The following is a 22,971-nucleotide window of genomic DNA, read 5'->3' as shown; positions in this document are numbered from 1 at the left end:
GAATGTAAAGTTATCTTTAATATTTCATTTGCACTATAGAGAAGGTTAAATCTGTTATTTATTTTAGCTGTATTGTGATAGACAATAGCGGTTTCCTTGTTATGCACCCTTTTTATGTTGAAACAACGTCTCCGCTAGAGAATCGGATCCATATAACCTACATGGTAATGTATTACTATATCATCGAAGAACAATTCAAATCACCTACAAAATAACATAACTTTGTAAGTAAAAACATAATTCATATCACCTAAAATGTAATATATTAATATATCTGAATCCATATTAACTATTTCTATCCAGTAAAGAACAGTTTCCACATTACCTACAATGAAGGGCTCAACTAGGATATATATTAGTACCGTTAAATATTTTCATACGCAAAGGGGCTGAAGAATTAATGGCAATGCTAAAGAATATGAGGAAATTTGGAAAAATTTAATGTAGCGTAAGAACTTTTTTGGTAAAATTGTGGACAGGTTGACAGGTCGACAGGATGTTGACAGAATGTTTAGTTGACAGGTAGACAAGTCGACAGGTTGACAGGTCAAGAGATTGACAGGTCAAGAGATTGACAGATTGTTTACTTGACAGGTCTACATGTATTCAGGAAGAAAGGTCGACGGGTTGATAGGTCGACATGTCGACAGGTTGACTAGTTGACAGGTCGACAGGTAGACGAGACGACGGGATGACAGGTCGACGGATTATTATCTCCAGTGGGTTTGAGTACTATCCCTAATCTCTCGGGTGGGTTTGAGTACTATCCCTAATCTTTCCGGTGGGTTCGAGGACTAATCCTAATCTCTCAGGTGGGTTCGAGGACTAACCCTTATCTTTTTGCGATCGATGGGTTCGAGGATTAAACCTATACACTCGGGAGGGTTCGAGAATAAAACCTAATCTCTCAGGTGTGTTCGAGGACTAATCCTAATCTCGGGTGGGATCTATAAATGGAGTGGTTTTACAAGACTAACCCTAATGTCTTCTGTTTGTTCGCGCAAAAAAGCTTCTCAATTCAAGAGGATGTTATGAGGGTAAAAAGAATATCGAGAGGTAGTGAACTTTCGACCTGTCAACGTTTCTTTTGAGCTATAAAGGAAACCGAACGGGTATCAATTGACTTGTCGACCTTTGTTTTAAGTGAAAATAGTATCCCAATTGGATGTCAACTGTCGACCTTTGTTGTGATGGATAAGATTTAGCAGATTTGAGGGATAAGAGTATACCAATTAGGTGTCAACAGAATCTATATTAATTACAAGGACACATATTGTTTTAGTGACGAACTGAATCTACTTCACCTACAAGTTAACATATTACTACATCATTAAAGAACATATAATCCACACCACCTTCAAGGTTACATATCATCCTATCATTAAAGAACCGAATCCACATCACTAACACCTATATCAGTAAAAATAAAACTGGATCTACCTTAACCTATAAGGTAACATCTAAGAATCGAATCCACTTTACTTTCAAATTTATATATTACTAAATCATATAAGAACCGAATATACATCAATATGGAAACTAAGGTGACATATGAACATTACAGACATCTTTTACGGTACATATTGTCGCTCTGTACTTACTGTCACCGGCGACAATATGTACCGAAAAGAGCCTTATTTTCCTCCTGCATAATTAACGTTACAAATCGGCACCAATTGTCGCGGCTACACTTTGGACTGTGATTATTTGCACATTTCATCGCCAAAATATTGTTTTGAACAATATTTTCTGGGGTCTGAAGAGAGAATGAGAGAGAGAGTCTATGGCAGAGACATAAACAATCAATATTAAATTTATAGACAAAACTTTTTGTCAGAAAATTGTTTCTAGTATCGGTGCACACCTGCATTATATGCCAAGATACCGGATCCTAAATTCTGGATTTATCAAATGAATCTCATATTCTTTTTTCTCGTTAGATATATTTGAAATTTGTTTATTTTTCTGTTCAATAGTTCTATTCATGCTTCGACAGTCATAATATAAAATTGGTTAAAACTTTTAGCGCACTGAATATCAGTGAGTGAGTCGAAAATGATTTAGAACAATTCTTTTTCTAACAGAAAGCGGGCGCACGTGTTTAATTGATTGATTGTTTGTTTGTTTAACGTCCCATTAGAGAAATTTTAACTCATATAGAGACAACACCATATTCCGGTGAAGGGCTTCAAAGGACAAGGTATGGTAACGGCCCAATCTGACCCCTTATTTGAGGTAAAAATCAGAACACAGTTAAAATTGTGATAGTTTGTAGTTAAGAACTTAAAATGGTGCCTGTTTTAAAACCAGCACTAATTTTGATTTAAAGCTTACACGGAGGCCACAAGAGGGTGCAAAAGTAGGACAATTTCCCGAATTTCCTCAATTCTGGTCAAATTTCGTCAAATTTGAGATACATTTCACTTCAGGAAACATAGAACACAAGCTTGCCTATCTGAGATTTTTATACATAAGATGCATCTGATACTAGTGTATGAAATATATAAATTTGGTAGATAGGCAAGCTTGTGCTCTATGTTTTCTGAACCAAAATGTGCTGTAAAATAGATGAAAATTTGCATAAAAATGAGAAAATTCGGAAATTGACATATTTTCTGACCTTCCGGTGACCTCTGTGTATCCCATAACTTAGAACCAATACTCATTTTGTGGCAGGGGTGACAACAGGTTTTTAACTGATAAACTGTTGCATCATTCTAAAAGACACCCCAAATCAGGGGCCAAAAAGGGGTCTTAGCCTATCTTGTCCTTTAGACCTATATGCAGTACTTATCCGAAAGAGTGACTTTCACTTATAAAGCAGGGCGCTTGTAACAGTCTCTACATTTGCTTACATCTAAAAAGTTTGGAGCAGCGAATCGAGAATCGAACCTGTGCCTCCCGATCACAAAACGAACGCCCTACCACTAGGCTACCTTGACCGATTTGTGTTTGATTGAGGTTTCAGAGAGAGAGAGCAAGAGCAAGTGATATTAATATATATTCCTGTTCTTCATTTTAAACATCATGTAATTTGCACTATATTCCTGTTCTTCATTTTAAACATCATGTAATTTGCACTTTTTTCCTTATTCATGTATATTAAAATAAACGGCCATTGCATCTGATCTACTGGAGTTAAAAAGATGACAAGCAATTTCATGAAAATTGAATGTATAATATTAGATCTGACCTTCATCATTGTCAAATCATTATCTAAACATCATAATCATTTATAATCGTCATCATCATCATTCTTACAGTGGAGCGACAATATGCGCAGTGAGACTATGCCCTTATTATCACCAGCCGACAGCGACAATATGTACATGTATAATTTTGCAGCCTGTGACAATATGTGCCGATGAACGACACTATGTGTATTGAGTACTGTGGTTTCATTAATATTAGAGGGCATCAATTTTCGTAGATTCAGAAACATTCAGTTTCAAAGATAAGTAAATTCGTGGATAATTGATCATACCAATAAAAATTTTATCACGGTTTTTTAACACCATTGCTTATGCTTGGTATTCTTCAGGCCTTCACGCTTCACGACTTGACAATGTAACAAATGGTAAATAGTTAAAACAAATGCTCTTATTTTTTTTTTAATTCTAAATGTAATGCAGCAGTTTTGAAAAAATTGGAAATCTTCACATGTTTACAACGTTCACAATGAAGAAAGACGAATTCCAAATACCGAGTTACCGACTTTGTTGTAACCTGATTAAATATTTGATTTTAAATAAAATCATGTTTTTTAAAACAAGCAAATTGAGAGAATTCTCGTCCCATGCTTTCAGGGTCTTCTTGGTTGGGTTGCAATATGGTATATTGTAACTGTCTAGTCTATAAAGTTAGACACCCGTGCAACAGAACATAACATTTATTGTAATGTCTTCCGGTTTTTGTATATTAGACAATTCGTACATAGATCATTAGTAATATGTGACATCCCCCTTTTTATAATGAAGAAAATGACAGTAAAAATATCAGTAAAATGAACAGCAATTACAAAATGCCTCACACTTAACTGTTTTTAATATATGGACAATTGATATTGAAATAAAATGTCAATTTCTTGAATCTAAAAAAAAATAGTTCATTCATTGTGAATTAGATACACATCTTATGCAACATTAACATGAATGTGCCATAATGAAACATTAATTAGAGATGGACAGACATATGCTACTTGCATAATACACGATGAAAATTTTAAACATCATACATGTTCATCAATTGCAATCACATCACAAAACACAGACACTAATATTTCACAAAATCCTTGAATCTCTGAGGACACACTACATTCCTCCCAGATCGAGTGCAGATTTTGTTTGGATCCGATACAGGTTGTTCATGAGGTTCGATTTCCGGCATTGGCTTTTCAAGTGAAGCATTACAAGGAGTGTTCGGTTTGCATGGTGTATCCATACTCTCTGGAGCTAGATCAAGAGGATCTTCAGTTTTGGGTTCGCCTGAGATTGTTGCGGAAGTCGGACGGATGTGGCGTCTGTTGCGGCGGTAGCGTTTACCGGACTGTGTTTCAAGAATGTAAGATCTTGGAGAACTGTGTTGTTGCACAACTACTGCAGGAGTCCATTTGTTTTCATGGCGCATGACAGTGGTCTCCCCAGAATAAAGATCACGCAACTCTTTTCCAGCATGTGCTTCAAAGTTCAGCTTTTGTTGGTATTTGCGGGTTTTAAGGCGTTCTTGAATATCCTGCATGCCAATGATTGTAGATTCCAGGAGTGGTGATGCTACAGGTAAGTCAGTCTTGAGACGTCTACCAAAGAAGAGTTGTGCTGGGGACATTCCTAGCGTGTCAATTGTAGTGTTTCTGTAAGCAAGTACGGCTTTGTATGGATCAGAACACTTGCGTAGAAGTTGTTTAACTGTTTGTACAGTACGTTCAATCTGTCCATTTGCCAGCGGAAAGTGTGGGCTTGTAGTTACGTGAATGAAACTATAATCCCTTGAAAATTGCCTGAAGGATTCGCTAGAAAATTGGGGACCATTGTCCGATATGAATTTGTCGGGTATCCCATAACGTGAAAAGATGCTTTTCAAATGTAAGATGGTGTTGCCACTAGTTTGGTTTTCAAGTTTAGCAAATTCAGGCCACTTTGAGAAGTGATCAACGCAAAGTAAGTACGAGTGTCCCTGAAACTCAAAAAGATCAGCTGATATAATGGACCACGGACGTGATGGGGTTTCAGTTTCCACAAGAGGTTCCTTAGGATTCATTTTGCTATTTACTGCACAGATGGGGCAATTTTCTACCACTTCTTGGATAGAAGTAATCATCCCCGGCCAGAATAAAGTTTCACGAGCTCGGCTCTTGCATTTGACAGTTCCAAGATGAGAGCTGTGGATGCGATCTAGCATTTCCTTTCGCAGTATGGTCGGTACTATGATTTTATGTCCTTTGAACATTAAACCATCAATGCATGTAATCTCGTCCCGGAAAGGCCAAAATGGGTAAGTGGATCTTGGTAAATTGTCTTTGGTATCCGGCCAACCGGATTTGACGACTGCCTGCAATGTTTGAAGTTCCAGGTCCTCCTGTGCTGCTTTCTGAAATCGCTCATACTGTTCTGGTGTCATGGGTAAGTATGCAATAGAGTTGACTTCAATATCAGGCATGAGCTGTTCTTTTGTTTCCTTAAGGAATGCACGGCTAAGGGTATCTGCCAAAAACATGGATTTTCCAGGTTTATATACAACTTCGAGGTCGTAACGCTGCAAGGTTAGCAGAAGGGACTGTAGTCTGGCAGGCGCTTGATAAAGCGGCTTACGAAAAATTGCCTGGAGTGGCTTGTGGTCGCTCTCCACCAATACGTGGCGGCCAAATACATACTGATGAAATTTGGTACATCCAAACGATATGGCTAAGGCCTCTTTTTAGATTTGGGCGTAGTTTTGCTGACTCCTTGTTAAAGCCCGCGACCCGTATGCAATTGGCTGACCATCCTGAACAAGAGCAGCACCAAGGTCTTTCGAGCTGGCATCTACAGTCAAGGTTAGTGGCTTTCTCGGGTCATAGTAACGCAATACAGGTGTGTTACTGACGAGACGCTTTAAAGTTTGAAAGCTTTCTTCCTGTGGTTTGTCCCAGTGGAAGCAGACGTCCTTCTCCAGGAGTGTTCCGAGTGATGAACTCACTTCGGATAAGTTTGGTAAAAACTTTCCTAGGTATTATATGAAACCGAGAAATGTTTGTAGTTCTGAAACATTCTGTGGAGCAGGCATATCTTTAACAGCGCGAATTTTCTCAGGATCGGGCTGAATCCTACATGCCCTACATACCCAACCTGGCTCTTCCGGAACTCGCACTTCTCAGCACTCAGTTTCAGATTGTGATCACGGATGCGATTCATGACAGCTCTTAGTCTATTATCATGTTCCTTCCTGTCTTTTCCCCATATCAGTATATCGTCTATTATTGCTTCACATCCTTCCAGGTCCCTAACCATATCTGAAATTGTGCGTTGGTAAATTTCAGAAGCAGAGTTTATGCCAAATGGTAGCCTGGTGAACCTATAGCGCCCATATGGAGTATTAAAAGTGCAGAGTTTCGAACTTTCTTCTGTGAGACCAATTTGCAAAAATCCAGATGTGGCGTCTAATTTAGAAAACACCTTGGCTTCAGTGATCTGCTGTATGACGTCCTCAATGGTCTTGAGTGGGTAATGCTCTCTGCGAATGGCTTTGTTAAGATCCTTGGGATCTATGCAAATACGCAACTTTCCATTTGGTTTCAGCACGGTCACCATCGAATTAACCCATGCTGTGGGTTCTTTCTGTTGAACGATAACACCAGCTTGTTCCATGCGGTTGAGTTCATCCTTGATTTTGTCACGGAGTGCTAATGGCACACGACAAGGTGGATGTATCACTGGAGGCACCAATGGATCAATCTTGATTTCCTGTTTCACAGGTAAGAGTCCTAAGCCCTTGAAAACGTCGCCATATTCGGACTGAATATCCTTAGGAATATTTGTTGTTTCTGAATAGTCAAGCTTGTAGGCTCGCTTAACAAGTCCCATGGCTGAGCAAGAAGCAGATCCTAGGATGGGTTCTGAAGGTAGGTCAACAACTTCAAAAGTGTTTTCACTTACATGGTCTCGATATATACACTGGAGTTTAATGTTGCCAACAGGTTTCACTTTATGTCCACTATAAGATTTCAAATTTGCTTTGGATAAAGCAAGCTGGTCAAGTTTTAAGCCTAGTTCATTGAAAATTTTCATTGGTAACACATTACACTTAGCACCAGTGTCCAACTGGAAGCATACTGGCCTGTCATTAATCCTGATGAACTCGGTCCACTCTGTGTCCACCCTACCGATGTCTACATCCACACAACCCAGAAATAGTTCTTCAGCATCTGTAACAGGGACATGTACCGTATTAACATGCTTTGAGTCTGAGTGACATTTGTTTGCAAAATGGTCAAGACGGCCACATTTGTGACACCGATTTCCCTTGGCTGGACATGCTAAAGGGGACGCACTGTGTGAGTATCCACAACGTGAACAATCATCTATTTGCTGTTGTTTTGTGTGGTGCGAATTAGATTTCTGTCGTTGATGTTGTTTACCATTGTTTATGGGAACAGCTTTGTTTGGTTTGGTGGACTTCCAAGACTTAGGTTGTTTGGACGGTAGTTTGCTGCGAATGGCATGAACTGAAGTGTCTTCACCAGATATTTGTCTTGCCTGAGTTGTAGATTGTTCATGAAGTCGTGCAATGTCAAGTGATTTCTGCAGAGTCAAATCAGACCCAACGTTTATGAGTTTTTCACGTATTTTATGCGATTTTACACCAATGACAATTCGATCTCGGACCATTTCATCACTTTTCTCATAGTTGCAATCACGAACAAGTAATTTTAACTCTGTAACGAACTGATCAAATGTTTCTGTATCAGACTGAACTCTAGTTTGAAATCTGTACCTGTTATAGATCACATTAGTTCGCGGCTTGACATACTCCTCAAACTTCTTGTAGTGTACACTTAGCTTTTTCCGATCATCCTCTGATAGGTTCCATGTAGCGAAGATATTACGACCTTTATCTTCTACCCAAATCATCAGGTATGCACATTTTTCTGGTTCGGATTTCGATTCAAGCGGCCCGGTAAACACAAATTCCACGTGTCGTTTGAAAGACTTCCAAGCACCCTCCAAGTCATTACTGTCCCAATTCATGGATGGACATGATCCAATAAGGCTCTCCATCGTCCTTTTTAGAGATGATGGCTGTCGATGGCTTGGATTCGGCACACTTCTGACACCATATAAAGTTAGACACCCGTGCAACAGAACATAACATTTATTGTAATGTCTTCCGGTTTTTGTATATTAGACAATTCGTACATAGATCATTGGTAATATGTGACATAGTCTGTCCTATCTCGATCTATACATTATGAAATCTCTGTATGTACTCATTCAGTACGATTGTCGGAATAGGTTTCTTTATTATAAATCAAAATGGATGCATCAAACTTCGACGAAAATTTGATTTCATGGATCGACTTAATAATTAACGAAATCCTCGAAAATTGGTGTTCAATGAATAATGATAAAACCGCAGCATTTGTACTCATTATCGCCGGCGACAATATTTACAGAACGATAATATGTATCATTACTATCGCGCTGCATGAAATAGCCTGCAAGACACGTCTGTGTTATTTACACGCAAGGTACATTTAAAAACTACAAAAAAATCCTCAGGCAAGACTAATGTTGGGCGACAATATGTGCAGTGATGGTTGGCACATAATGTCGCCAGCGACAATATTTTACATGTATGATTTTTCAGCTTGCGACAATATGTGTCGATGGACGATAATAAGTGCAGTAAGGATAGGTATATGTCGCCGACGACAATATGTACAAAAGGACAATATGTACCGTCAAAGTAATCTTTTACTGCAAAATTGCAGTAAGATATAGACTAAGCATTTAAAATAAAAAAAAAATATTAACATTTTCATTATATCAGTTATACGTAGAGATGAAAATAAAGTTCAATTAGATGTCCTTATATAATGCAGACCAGATTGGTTCATCGTAATACTGCTAACCGCACTTACTAATATGTACGGTAACCTAAATACTTTTGTTTATGTAAATCTATTAGATAGTTTGCCATTAAAAGCAAGGGGGAAAACCTCAGAAACAAATAAAATGATCAACCAATGAGATTATAGAAAGAAAACCAGCTTAATTGATTTGTGCAGTGAAAATTAATTTATTTATTTTTACCAAACAACAAACAAAACAGCAAGCAAAAAACAAACAAATAAAAAGGGAAAGAAAAGAAGATATAAATTGTAAATACAAGGGCTGTTCGAAAAGTTTGCAGATGCCAATTTTCGTTACATGTATAAAATTCTTAAGAAATTCAAAATGTTAAAATTTTAAGCTGAACATATTATCACGTATAATATTTATTTTGTTGATGTTCATTCCATGCGATTTAATAGAAATCATGTTCACTTAATTTTAAAATGAACATGTTTTATAACTGCGGAGCACACTTAACAACATTGTACAAAACGTTCAAAACATATCGTCATGAGTGTCTCAAAAATACTCGATCTCTCTAATATACATTTCACACAGTTTGGCCCAGTATCCACTCTAAAAACATATCTTTATCACTTGACAATTATTTCGCAAGCAATTCTTCCAGTAGCATAATTTTGTTTGTCAGTGTTTTAATTTTTTACCGTGTAACTGTGCTTTCACAAGATTAGCAACTGTGAAGCGCTTATCTCTTTTCATTTTTACAAATAATCCGTTTCCTTACAGATCGTCCTTGTCCGATACCGGTTCAAATACCGTCTGTTCCAATTACTGTACAAACAAATGCACGACTTGCTTTTGACATATTTCCTTCCTCCGCTTTTTTATAATGTATTCTGGAGTTTTCCTGAGTACAACACAAAATTGTATCGTAAGTTGCTGCTCCGTGACGTGCTATGACTATTTCTTTTTTTTGCCATTTTTTTGTGAAACTATACATGTATGTCTTCTAAAATTGATTTGTGTTCAACGAAGAAAATATTAAGTCATAATTTGGAATATAAAACGAAATAAATAACAACTCTTAAATTGAACGTCTAGGATTTTTTTTTATGTTTTCTGCCATTTTACAGAGATCTGACTACAGACATTATTTATTGTATTGTTTGTAAATTACAGAATTTTTATTTGCTCTGCGATCTAATTTTTGCAGTTTTATTTCTAAATAAGTTTGATATATATAACTCGATATTTTTTGAAATTTTTAAAACACATCATTAGAAGTTATTGTGAGTTCTACCAAATCTGGATAAAATATGACATTAAGTTTAAAACAAGTCAAGACAGAGGTCCGCAAACTTTCCGAGTAAACTTCGTATATTTCCTGTACTATTATATGAGCATCAAAGATTTACTACTATAATCACGGTGTATTTCAATGCTAAATGTTTGTAATTTTTGTCTATCTAGGAGGGCCGGATGTCTCGTTCTCTGATGTCATCGGGTATCATGTACAGACAACCATGCAGAGACACAGAAAATAAAAAGGAACAGTTCACATACAGGGTAGAATGAGTTGCTATAATCAACATATAAGAGATTTTTATTTACCATTTTATAGTTCTAGTAAAAGAAACTTGTATGGTCGAAATTAAAATATCAGACGACAGGATCCTCAATAATAATATAATTTTTCTCAAGAAATGGTCATTGAAGTATTGGTACTTTAACAAGTTTCCTCACAATATATTGAGGTACGTTACCAGGCATTTGCGCAAGGTACCGGGGGGGGGGGGGGTCCTATATAATCCTATTTAAAATCATTTGAATAGTCAACATCACAATTTTGTTGTATTTATTTTCTAAGATATTTTGAAAACAGTTTAGACACAAGATAATGATAGTTATGAATATTTTTTTATACACACCTGTATGTTACAAAACGAAACAAAACAAATATTTGAGGAACGTGTCGTCAGACCTTATTCCTTAAAGTCATAATGTCCGGTCTTTATGGTAAAAATGAAACTTGGAGATAAGGAATAGCAATCAAGATCAAAAGTCCATTGAAATAATACAAATCGGAAATAGAGCAAACACGGGTCTCTAAAAACATCAGAGATGGGACCACGTGCCATGGAGGAGTACACACCCCTTGTCGACCGGACGCACCCGCCGTGTGCTCATTATCATGATCGGGCAAATAGAGAAATCCGTAGACAGATCAGTGTCTAATTAGTGGCCTATCAATTAGTATGAAAAACGTCAGTCAACATTCGACTTAATGATAGATTTTATTTGCTGAGAAAGTCATTGTATCGACCATAGAACTTGTGAAATGATGACTTTAAACAAGACTGTTGATATCCTAATTGTTCCATCAACGTATTTGTCAATATCTTGCCTCGTTTTAGAAATTGTTCGTACATGGCGCATGCTTTTGTGTATCGAAATGACTGGGAGATATAAATCCCATATGCAGATGATAAGGGTATATTGCTACATAAGTATGGGAAGTTGACGATAGAAAACTTGAAATTATCACGTTTATTATGATGTTTTTTGTTTTAAGATTATCATTAACGTCTTTTTCTACTAAAATATCCAAATATTGGACAGATGTGTCAGACTATGTTGTATCACGTTCATCGAGAAATATCGTGTCGACATATGAATGGAAGTAACTGTCGTAAATTGATAAATCATCGATATACCTAAATGTCGAGTTGAAGGCCACAGCAAGTGTCTTCTTCTTTTTATGTATAAGTTTTTGAATAAATTCTTCTTCATATGAATACAAAATTAGGTCTGCTAATAACGGGGCGCAGTTAACAATTGTAATTGTGATTCTGACAGAATGTTGGAAGACCCGATCTCCAAAAACTACATAGATATTGTCAATCAGAAACTCATGCACCTTTTTAATATCAACTTTGGAGTACTTTGTACAATCAGAATGTTATGATAAATAATTTCTTACTTATCTTTATCATGAAACTATTATAAATAGTTGTTTCATCTCCTTTTCAGGTCAGATTGCCCCAGTCTCAGCTGAATGGGTTGGTGAATTCAGAGGAAAAATACGAAATACGCCCAGTCGCTGGATCGAATGTGTTCCTCATACTTAAAGAAATACTACACAAAGAGGACTCAGAATGTTGTTCTATGCCAGTAAATTAAAATATTTACTAGTCATTACATTTGAGACTTAATCAAAGTTTGAAGGGTAAACACTGTCTGTTCGTGCATACATGTAAACAATTTATGTGTCACAATTTGATTTCACAATAGTAAATGCAAAGAGACTAATGACGCTTAAGGATACATAACACAAACAAAAGCTGGTGCATGAATTAATATATATTTTTAAACTGGTTTTGAATAGAAAGGACATAAATAATAAATCTCAAAAATACAAAGAAATCGTAAGTTTTCTTTGGTGCCTAAATATGCGAGATTGTGCCGTCTTTTGTGTTAATCTATACAAAATTTTGTGGACATATTTTTAAACATTTTTAAAAATTCGTACACAATTTTCACATTTACTTTGGCAACAATTATTCAGGTTACCTGTACTACACGAATATATAAATCTGTGATATATAGTGCTTAATTCCGAAAAAAGTTATTTATCCTTAAAAACGCTACTGATTATGAAGTTAAAAGTGAAGGTACAAAGTCAAAGATAGACGTGTAATATATGTTGAGAACACATGTTAAATTGGAGGAACGCGACCTTGCGACAGTTATGCATAGCTTAAAAAGGGAAAGTTTTGTTGATTCCAAAAAGAAAAGGTCAAAGTCAGAAAATTAAAACAGATTTTAAATGTTTTTTTTTTCCAAACCTGATGTTCCAGTCTCATTCTTGTTACAGAGATGAAAGGTAATCTGTTGATACCTTGAAGAAAAGATCAGAAATCGTTCGAACTAATACTGTAAACCAACTATTATTCGCGTCATCTTTAATTCGCGATTCGTCAGTTTGAAATCAATCCGCAACGATTAATTTTTGCGACTGAGGAAACATTCTCTATCAAAACAAAGCAAAATAAATGGTTCGCGGCGATTAATATTCGCGAGTTAAAGTAGATCGCGAAACTCGCGAATATTTCTCGCACGCGAATAAAAGTTGGTTTACAGTATTAAGATTTTCGACATATTTTAAAGAGTGCCATGAAAGCACATCGTTTCACTTTTTGTAAATTTATCTTTTTTTTTTCAAAGAAAATTTGGTTGGCAAAGATTACTATGTGAGCATTTAGTTTCACATGCACAGATAATTCACAGATGTTTTTGGCAAAAAAAAAATTGTGTGCAAAACAAGTCTTTTATGGTCTTAGTCAATGGCATTTGATAGATTGGTAGTGTTCTAAACACATCAATTCAATATGTGAAAAATATCAATTGAATAAAGTGAAGTTGAGGAGAGAAAATGACCCATTTTACACTACCTTCTTTATTTTTACTTATAACGCATCGCATACTAGTATTAAAAATGTATTCAGTCATTTAAACTCATTTCTTTCCAGAGTTCGGCCTATCCTAGTTCACTACAATGCGGGAAAGACAAATGCACATGTCTTTGTTACCGGGCCCTAGATTTCAACGAATGTGAAAACAAATATGAAGACATGTAAGGAATGTGTGAACATCAAAAAATAACAATTTTCACATAAAGTAAATATATACATAAAGTTAAATTACTCCTATCATTACTCTAAATTTTGGCATAATTTTAGTAAATTTTGTAAAATTAGGGAAGGGATAGATCCTTGCAATCCTAAACTACCAACTCTAGAGTCTGTAAGTGTACCCGAAGAAGACAAAACTAAAAATTTGGAAACCTGTTTTCCAGCGAATTGTCCTTGTAGAAAAACAGAAAGGCAAGTAAGCTTTGAATAGGAATATTCACAGTTTTCATTTTTTTTTTAGTGTTGTCGTATCTTTTAAACTTTGAAAAATATATGATTGCATATTAATTAAGAAATACGATTGAATTGAATCCTTTAGATATTTGAACGTTTACGTTTATATAGTGATTGTTTCCGTACTTCCGGCTGTTCTTGGTGTACTAGTTCAATGAACGGAGATTTGGTAGAGGGATTCTGTGACCTGAAGGAAATCTGTCCTTCCAAGCAGTGAATCAGGGAAGGTAAAGATAAAATGCTTTGATGTACAATTGCAAATGCTAAATTCTTACTTACAACTATCCATTTATGGAATTTCTCTTTTTGCCTTTATTTTCTAAGCATCTAAAACCGCCTTAACCCTCAATTTTTTCTGTACTTAAATAAATCACAAAAGGCTTCCTAAAAGAAACTACAAAGCGACGCTCTCTAAATGGCCGTGATCACATTTTCTTGCGCACTATTTCCATTGGACATAGAACTAAATGTTCTCATTTCCACGAATTCCTTCCATCTACCTCTTCTAATATGTCAACACACACATCGGAAGACGATGCAAGCGCGCTAAGTCGTACACCAAAAGCAGTGCATTCCAATGTTTATAAAACCCTTTCAGTAAACTTAAAATTCATTTAGCTAGTGTGGCGTAAAAGTCTTATCTATGTGAAATTGCCAACAACAATACATCGAAGGTGTGTGTGTGTGGGGGGGGGGGGGGGTGAGGGTGTGTGTGTGTGTGTGTGTGTGTGTGTGTGTGTGTGTGTGTGTGTGACCAGTAAAGGTGAATTTAATCAATATGATATTTTAATTTTTCCCGAGTTAATCAATTTGAAAAAAAATTGACAAGCATCAATGTTTAAAAGTAAACAGTTTTTTTTAGATTGTAATTCAAAGTGTTGTGGATCTGAATGCATGGAACACCCAGAACCCAAGACGATGGTTTATGGTGTTCTGTCTGCAGCAATTCTTATCATCATCATCATCATTGGCGTCGCTGTATTTGTCGTCCGATATAAGCGAAGAAAAAAAAACATGGAAATGACACATATATTAATGCAATCCATCTTCAGGGAAAATCATGTGTGTTTTCCTCCAATGAATCTGTAGATTATCAGTCCTCCCACATTTCCTACGTTTCTCGACAACCCGGCGAAACATCAGAAGAAAACCTGAGTGTAACAGATCAGTGATATAGAACAAAAGATACAATGAAATATGTGTGTTTTCTTTATGATTCGAATATTTCTTTTAAAACATCTGACAATATGAAATGCAATTTGATATGTAATGTTTTTTTCATTTCATGTGTACTTCAAATTTTTATAACACTGTGATCATGAAATAAGGGCCCTCGGGGTCTCAGAAAGTGTTAAAATAGAGAAAAAAAATTCTACAAATAGTAAAAAAATAATATCTCAATTTTAAAAAAAAAAGAATGCTAATTTGGTTTTAAATCCTTTTTGACATTACCTTCTATAACACAGACATATCTTTTTTGACCAAAAAAAAAAAAAAATAAATAAATTAATGACTGTTTTGCTATTTGAGAGACAGATTTAATGTAATATTGGCAAATAATCTGTGTGAACCTCAATTTACTGTAATATTTGCATGTATCATTTGCGATATATAATCTAATGTAATACTTATGTCTCGTGAGACCGACATATAATGTATGTGAACATCATCTGCTATACTACTTACATTAATCATTTCTGATATAAAATCTAATACTTCCCTGGAAACAGATTTAATGTGAAACTGACATATATCCTGTGTAAATATGCAATAAAACTCTTCACATTCTGAAATATAATGAAAATAAAGATAATAAATAAACAACTAAACAATAAACTTGTTATTTCAGTCCAAATTTTCTTGTAAATTTCCTGAACTTCTACCAGTGCCTTATCTAAAAGATGAAGATGTCATATTGGTTGCAGCATGTCACTGGTACCAAGTATCTATTAGAAGATGATTTTAATCTTTCTTTGTATGATAAACTAAGTACTTATGTGTTTTAATTAGCTCAGTCTCATAGAACGCCCATACCTAGCCTTTATTCACTTGCGACAGAAATGTAGGAATAAGATTTTACATTAGTTTTGTGAAAGGGAAGTGGTAAATCTTGCAATTGCCATTGTCTTCAGAGGAGACTTAGCCGTAATCCACACATGGCAAAGCAGATACATAAAAAGGTGAATAACTCTAAATGATTTTATTCAACTAGGAAAGCTTTTTTAAGAGACTGCAGAAATTAATATTTAAACAAATTTCCCTTGTGATTATGGAAATAAAGATTTTAAATATAGTTAAAGACAGGAATATCCTGATTATTATTTTAATCCATATAAAACTGGATGTTTGATTTAAATGACAATTCAGTATTCCAGTAATTTTGAACTAATAATAATATGAGGCAAGCTACATGAAAAATACAGGGAATTCAACAATCAGCTCTTTCGGAAATTCTACGATCGTTATAATGACCTTGTTTGCAAATGCAACCTATCATTGGGTCGTATTTTGTCTGACATTCAAATTTCCAGTTTCTTTATTTCCTTAAGCCAACTGGCTCATCAGAATAATTATACAATCATGCTATTAAGGAAAAAGAAAGTCAACGTAAAAAATACATACATGAAAAAAGTTCTATACATCGATATAATTTTTCTTAACAATGTGACAGCATTCAAAAATTTGCCTAAATTTAAGAGATTTTTGATATTATTAGAACTGAACAGTTGAATTTATATAAAGACACTAGGTTTAGTATAATAATACTTTTTTTTCAAAAATGTCTGTCTTAGATCGATATACAAAGGGCATTTCAATAATGAAAGTCGTCTAATCTTAGGTATGTTACAGTGTCGACTTGTTTCAATATTCAACGTATGATTTGTAAACCTAAATTTTGATAATAGTAAATATTTTATACGAATTGTTCGGTAATTTTTTCATACTTAAGGGCTTGACCGGTCGACAGGGGATGTTACTCTTCCTAGCCACCAGATCCCATCTCTAGCTGATGTTTCCTGTGGTCCATGTTATTGCCTTGTTCTAGCTAGTGTTTCCTGTGGTCCATGTTATTGCCTTGTTCTAGCTGGTGTTTCCTGTGGTCCATGTTATTGCCTTGTTCTAGCTGGTGTTTCCTGTGGTCCATGTTATTGCCTTGTTCTAGCTGGTGTTTCCTGTGGTCCATGTTATTGCCTTGTTCTAGCTAGTGTTTCCTGTGATCCATGTTATTGCCTTGTTGTAGCTAGTGTTTCCTGTGGTCCATGTTATTGCCTTGTTCTAGCTAGTGTTTCCTGTGGTCCATGTTATTGTCTTGTTCTAGTTGGTGTTTCCTGTGGTCCATGTTATTGCCTTGTTCTAGCTGGTGTTTCCTGTGGTCCATGTTATTGCCTTGTTCTAGCTGGTGTTTTCTGTGGTCCATGTTATTATCTTGTTCTAGCTGGTGTTTCCTGTGGTGCATGTTATTGCCTTGTTCTAGCTGGTGTTTCCTGTGATCCATGTTATTGCCTTGTTCTAGCTGGTGTTTCCTGTGGTCCATGTTATTGCCTTGTTCTAGCTAGTGTTTCCTGTGGTCCATGTTATTGCCTTGTTCTAGCTAGTGTTTCCTGTAGTCCATGTTATTGCCTTGTTCTAGCTGGTGTTTCCTGTGGTCCATGTTATTGCCTTGTTCTAGCTGGTGTTTCCTGTGGTCCATGTTATTATTTTGTTCTAGCTGGTGTTTCCTGTGGTCCATGTTATTATCTTGTTCTAGCTGGTGTTTCCTGTCGTCCATGTTATTATCTTGTTCTAGCTAGTGTTTCCTGTAGTCCATGTTATTGTCTTGTTCTAGCTGGTGTTTCCTGTAGTCCATGTTATTATCTTGTTCTAGCTGGTGTTTCCTGTAGTCCATGTTATTATCTTGTTCTAGCTGGTGTTTCCTGTAGTCCATGTTATTATCTTGTTCTAGCTGGTGTTTCCTGTAGTCCATGTTATTGTCTTGTTCTAGCTGGTGTTTCCTGTAGTCCATGTTATTATCTTGTTCTAGCTGGTGTTTCCTGTAGTCCATGTTATTGTCTTGTTCTAGCTGGTGTTTCCTGTAGTCCATGTTATTATCTTGTTCTAGCTGGTGTTTCCTGTAGTCCATGTTATTGTCTTGTTCTAACTGGTGTTTCCTGTAGTCCATGTTATTGTCTTGTTCTAGCTGGTGTTTCCTGTAGTCCATGTTATTGTCTTGTTCTAGCTGGTGTTTCCTGTAGTCCATGTTATTATCTTGTTCTAGCTGGTGTTTCCTGTGGTCCGTGTTATTGCTTTGTTCAAGCTAGTGTTTCCTGTGGTCCATGTTATTATCTTGTTCTAGCTGGTGTTGTCCATGTTACTGCCTTGTTCTAGCTGGTGTTTCCTGTAGTCCATGTTACTGTCTTGTTCTAGCTGGTGTTTCCTGTGGTCCGTGTTATTGCTTTGTTCTAGCTAGTGTTTCCCGTGGTCCATGTTATTGCCTTGCTCTAGCTAGTGTTTCCTGTGATCCATGTTATTGCCTTGTTCTAGCTGGTGTTTCCTGTGGTCCATGTTATTGCTTTGTTCTAGCTGATGTTTCCTGTGGTCTATGTTATTGCTTTGTTCTAGCTAGTGTTTCCTGTGGTCCATGTTACTGCCATGTTCTAGTAGGTGTTTCCTGTGGTCCATGTTATTGCTTTGTTCTAGCTGGTGTTTCCTGTGGTCCATGTTATTGCCTTGTTCTAGCTAGTGTTTCCTGTGGTCCATGTTATTGCCTTGTTGTAGCTGGTGTTTCCTGTGGTCTATGTTATTGCTTTGTTCTAGCCAGTGTTTCCTGTGCTCCATGTAATTGCCTTGTTCGTATTTTCTACTGGATCTATGCGATTGATCACTGTTTATTATCTTCACCTTTTACAAATATATAATGACAAAGCTACATAGTTATTGAGTTGTTGTACCGCTTATTTCTGAAAATAATGACGTATCATTAGAAATGGTTCAAAGATATTTTTGATTTGTTTATGTTTTTCTGCTCATCAAATTTTTTTCCAGCTAATGTGAAATGATAAATGGTAGTTTATTAATTGTTTGTAATATTTTAAGAAAAAAGGTTCGTTTACATTATATTGTTTATATTTTGTTTACATTATATTGAAGAATATTTTAAAGCTGGAAAGCAAGTTTAATGAATTTAAAATTTAACTTTATCATACATATTTTTTTTGCTGATAAACAAAGGATATATAATTTAGAGATGAATAAATAAATACCATAAATAAATAAAGATATTAAAAAGCATAAAAGAGATGTATAGGAACTTCTTGTGAGACTAAAGGGCGTTCTGTGATGAGGAACTTAGTTAAGTGTCCCCAGGACTGCATTATACGTACATGTTCATGCAAACAATTTTTTCCTTGGATACTGCTACAATACGCCCTTTGTATTTTAGTCCCGAGTAAGAACAATTTTTTACTTCTAATAAAAAAAGATCAAAGAATAATTTTCTCATAAAAATAGCTGTAAACAGCATTGAACGAAAGCTAACAAATTTCGACATATCAGTTAAATATGAAGTATTTAAAAAGACTTTAAAGATTGAATAATAAGCTTAAATGTTCAATGAAGGGATCAAATTTTGTGAACAGCAAGCCCGAAGAGAAAAAATGGATGTTGTATGTTGACGATAACATACACTCTTCCTACTTCCTACGTTATTTTTTACTTTTGTCTAGAATCTAAGCATAAGTAAGTAAACAACAACAGAAACATAATCTTATTTATACTAATGAGAAAGTATGTATCAGTAGAATAATCCTTATACTTTTAAATTTATTCTTTGCGTACCGTGTCAGCCGTCTTGTAATGAGGTTGTTTCGGAGTCTTTCGATATGTGCCCTACAATTCAATTGGCGTTTAACCGATGAAAGGGTACATATATATCTTTGTACAAATGTAAAATGACAAGCTTAAAATGCTATTAACTTTTTTTGCTCAGAAAATTTATAATTACTAGATCAAAGAAGTATCGAGCAAATTTTCAACCTGTTTATTCCAGAAATCATCGGTAAAAACGATCAAGAAAATAAAAATGAAAAGTATACAAGAAATTACGAAATTTAATTGAACAAAAGACGTATATTTGGTGTTTATGTAAAACATACTGTTACATATTAATTAAAATGTACGTGTATTATCCACCTTGCTTTTTTAATATAACTATTACAATGTGAATATATTGAATATGTACAGGTTGATGTGACTTTATTTTTCTGTTCCCGTCCTCACTGTATCGTCTTGGAAACAGTCTAATGTCGATCATATGTTTATTTCAAATTGAAGAGACAGGATGTAGAGATTATGTTAAAGATAATATCAACTGCTTGCTAAATTTTCAATGACTCTAAAAATGTATGTCACGTCATCTTAATTTACACATTAAACTTTATGCATCGTATGACACCTAGTTTATTATAAATTTGAATATAAATTTCGGTTCCTCGAATTGCATTTAATTCTTTATCTGACAGTTTATAGATATAGATGATAAATATGTACAATGTGATGGCATGCTTTGCTTATTTGTGTAATTACCAAAATGTATTGAATAACTAAAATTATCCCATCATTATTTACGCTGTGTTAGCGTGTCTTGTAAAGATTATTTGCCACAATGATTATCATCATTTGGTAAAAGAAGGAAGAAATTAAAGTCATCCTCTCTGTTATGGTTGGTCTCCTTTAAAATAGGACTATAAACCAAAAAGGCATTCTAAATATTTGATGTTCCTTGTACTTGTAGGTACTGACCCAAGAAGACGATATTTATACAACACAGACGTTGGTTTGCAATTAACCATTTTTTAAATTCCAATTTTTGAATTGAGTAAGTTCAATAAAATGAAAGAAACTTTAAATCTGAAAAGAAACGTAAAGATCAAAATGAAATCTGAGTAGGTTACTGACAATCAAGCTGATTTCAAAAATACAGCGGTCTCTTGTGACATTAACAGGATCATTAAAAGATTTATTTTTTTTTTTATCAACACACAGACTTCGAAAAGAGGCTTTAGGAACTGAAGAAACTTTTTTTTTATTTCGAGATAATCACATGTATATCTTGTAAAGGTGAACCCACTGAGTTTATCAAGTTTAATTTCAACATTAAGTACCTGTTATATTTCTCCAAGAAAAATGTTATATATGGAAAAATGTATTCATTTTTTTTTTAAATCTGGAATGCTTTAATATAGCTTTTTTTTTTTCATTCACTATTGATTACCTTTTATTCTATCTTACATCTAAAGGAAGAAAGTGTTATTTCCTAAATTTTTAATGCAATTAAAACTCTTCATCGTAGAGTGTAAAAAGCCTCCTCAATCTTGTAAATACTTTGTTTATTAATCCTAGCAAAGGATGAATGCGTTAGATTTCATTGAGTTTCTGTTGACTTTAAATTTGAAAAGGAAATAGATTTGAGAAAGATTAACATCTGAAAATAATAAAGTGTAAAAAAAAAAAAAAAAAAAAAAAAAAAAAAAAAAAAATAATAATAATAATAACGTAATTCATCACCATAAGTTTTGTGTCCAGATTGGTTCAAATTGTTGCAGAAAAGTACATATTCTTTAATTATATTCCATATTCACTTTTAACAGGATAAAAGTATAGAGGTTTTCTAATACAACAAAAAACAAATACAACTAGTTATAATTGTAACGGGGACCGTTACAGATGTTCCCCAAACGCTCCCCAACTCCCTTTTGGTGTCTTATTTCCTGTAAGCTTCATTAAATAAGGCAATGAAGTATATTGGTCGTTTTTCGCATTTCACGCGCGTGCGCGTGCATACATGTGAAGGATGACCATGTCATCCCGTCTATACTATTAATGCATCTTTTTACTCTCAGTCAAAAAATATATGTTACGGCTATATCAAGTATATTGGTCATCTTAGCATTGCGCGCACGCGCACCTGCGTACATGTTCATAATGACCACGCCATATTGTCTATACTTATAATATGTGTGTTTATTCTTAGTATCAAAAATTTTCATCAAAAAATATAAAAGTTACGGCTATATTAAGTATATTGGTCATTTAACATATTGCACGCGCGCGCATGTGCATGCATGTGCATGATGTCGACATCATCTTGTATACACTTTTAATATATCTGTATATTCTTAATATCAAAGCTTTTCATCAAAAAATATAAAAAAAATTACGGCTATATTAAGTATATTGGTCATTTAACACATTGCACGTGCGCGCACGTGCATGCAAATGCATGCATGTGCATGTTGACCATGTCATTTTCTCTACACATCAAATATATATATATATACATTTTGAGTATCAAAGCATTGTATCAAAAAGTATAAAAGTTACGAATATATCAAGTATATTGGTCATTTTACGCTTTGCGCGTGCGCGAACGTGCATGCATGTGCATGCTGACCATGTCATCTTGTCTACACTTTTAATATATCCTTATATTCTGAGTATCAAAGCATTTTATCAAAAAATATAGAAGTTACAGCTATATCAAGTATATTGGTCATTTTACGCAACGCACGTGCACGCACGTGCAGGTGCGTGCGCGCAAAATGACCTTCGTTCCGCAAATCTACATAACATTCCTATTAACCTAAAAAGGTTTCACCTCAATCGGATGTATACTGTAAATTCCTAAATATACGCGAGGAATAAATTATCGCGTAATTACGCGAGAAGCACCGCTCGCGAAATAAAATTACTCGCTTTTATTTTTATGGTGCTTTAATGTATGTAAAATATCTAGATAAATCACCCATTCGCGAATTATTATTCTCGCAATTTGGCGCCCTTGGGCCATTTCGCGATATTAAGTACTCGCGTAAAATAAGGAATCTACAGTAGTTTCCGAGATCACTAACGGACAAAAAAAGTACCCAGGAAGAAAAATAATAATAATAATAATAATAATAAGAAACAGAGTAAAAACAATATGTTCCCAAACTTCGTTTGGGGAACATAATCCCCAAACA

The 22,971-nt window shown here is 35.0% G+C and overlaps 2 protein-coding genes and 1 pseudogene across 2 annotated transcripts; 1 reads left to right on the top strand and 2 right to left on the bottom strand.

Annotated features, from left to right (window-relative positions):
• Positions 1 to 15,147, top strand: part of LOC133186488 (VWFA and cache domain-containing protein 1-like) — a 50,176-nt pseudogene extending 35,029 nt beyond the window's left edge.
• Positions 15,148 to 17,255: 2,108 nt separating this feature from the next.
• On the bottom strand, positions 17,256 to 17,744 carry LOC133186487 (variant surface antigen F-like). The gene is made up of 2 exons (XM_061321726.1): positions 17,597 to 17,744; positions 17,256 to 17,524 (listed from the first exon to the last, which is right to left on the bottom strand). The coding sequence occupies exons 1-2, from the start codon at positions 17,742 to 17,744 to the stop codon at positions 17,256 to 17,258; spliced, it is 417 nt and encodes a 138-aa protein (XP_061177710.1).
• Positions 17,745 to 17,762: 18 nt separating this feature from the next.
• LOC133186486 (sperm protein associated with the nucleus on the X chromosome N2-like) lies at positions 17,763 to 18,212 on the bottom strand. Its single transcript, XM_061321724.1, has one exon. It carries the CDS (start codon positions 18,210 to 18,212, stop codon positions 17,763 to 17,765), a length of 450 nt encoding a protein of 149 aa, XP_061177708.1.
• Positions 18,213 to 22,971: the final 4,759 nt, after the last annotated feature.

This window comes from Saccostrea echinata, unplaced genomic scaffold (genome assembly GCF_033153115.1).
Source record: "Saccostrea echinata isolate AGI-Se365-2 ecotype Australia unplaced genomic scaffold, CSIRO_AGI_Sech_v1 ptg000014l, whole genome shotgun sequence".
NCBI classification, from domain to species: domain Eukaryota; kingdom Metazoa; phylum Mollusca; class Bivalvia; order Ostreida; family Ostreidae; genus Saccostrea; species Saccostrea echinata.
Note: the sequence above shows the minus strand (reverse complement) of the source record. Positions and strands in the feature narration are given on the sequence as shown.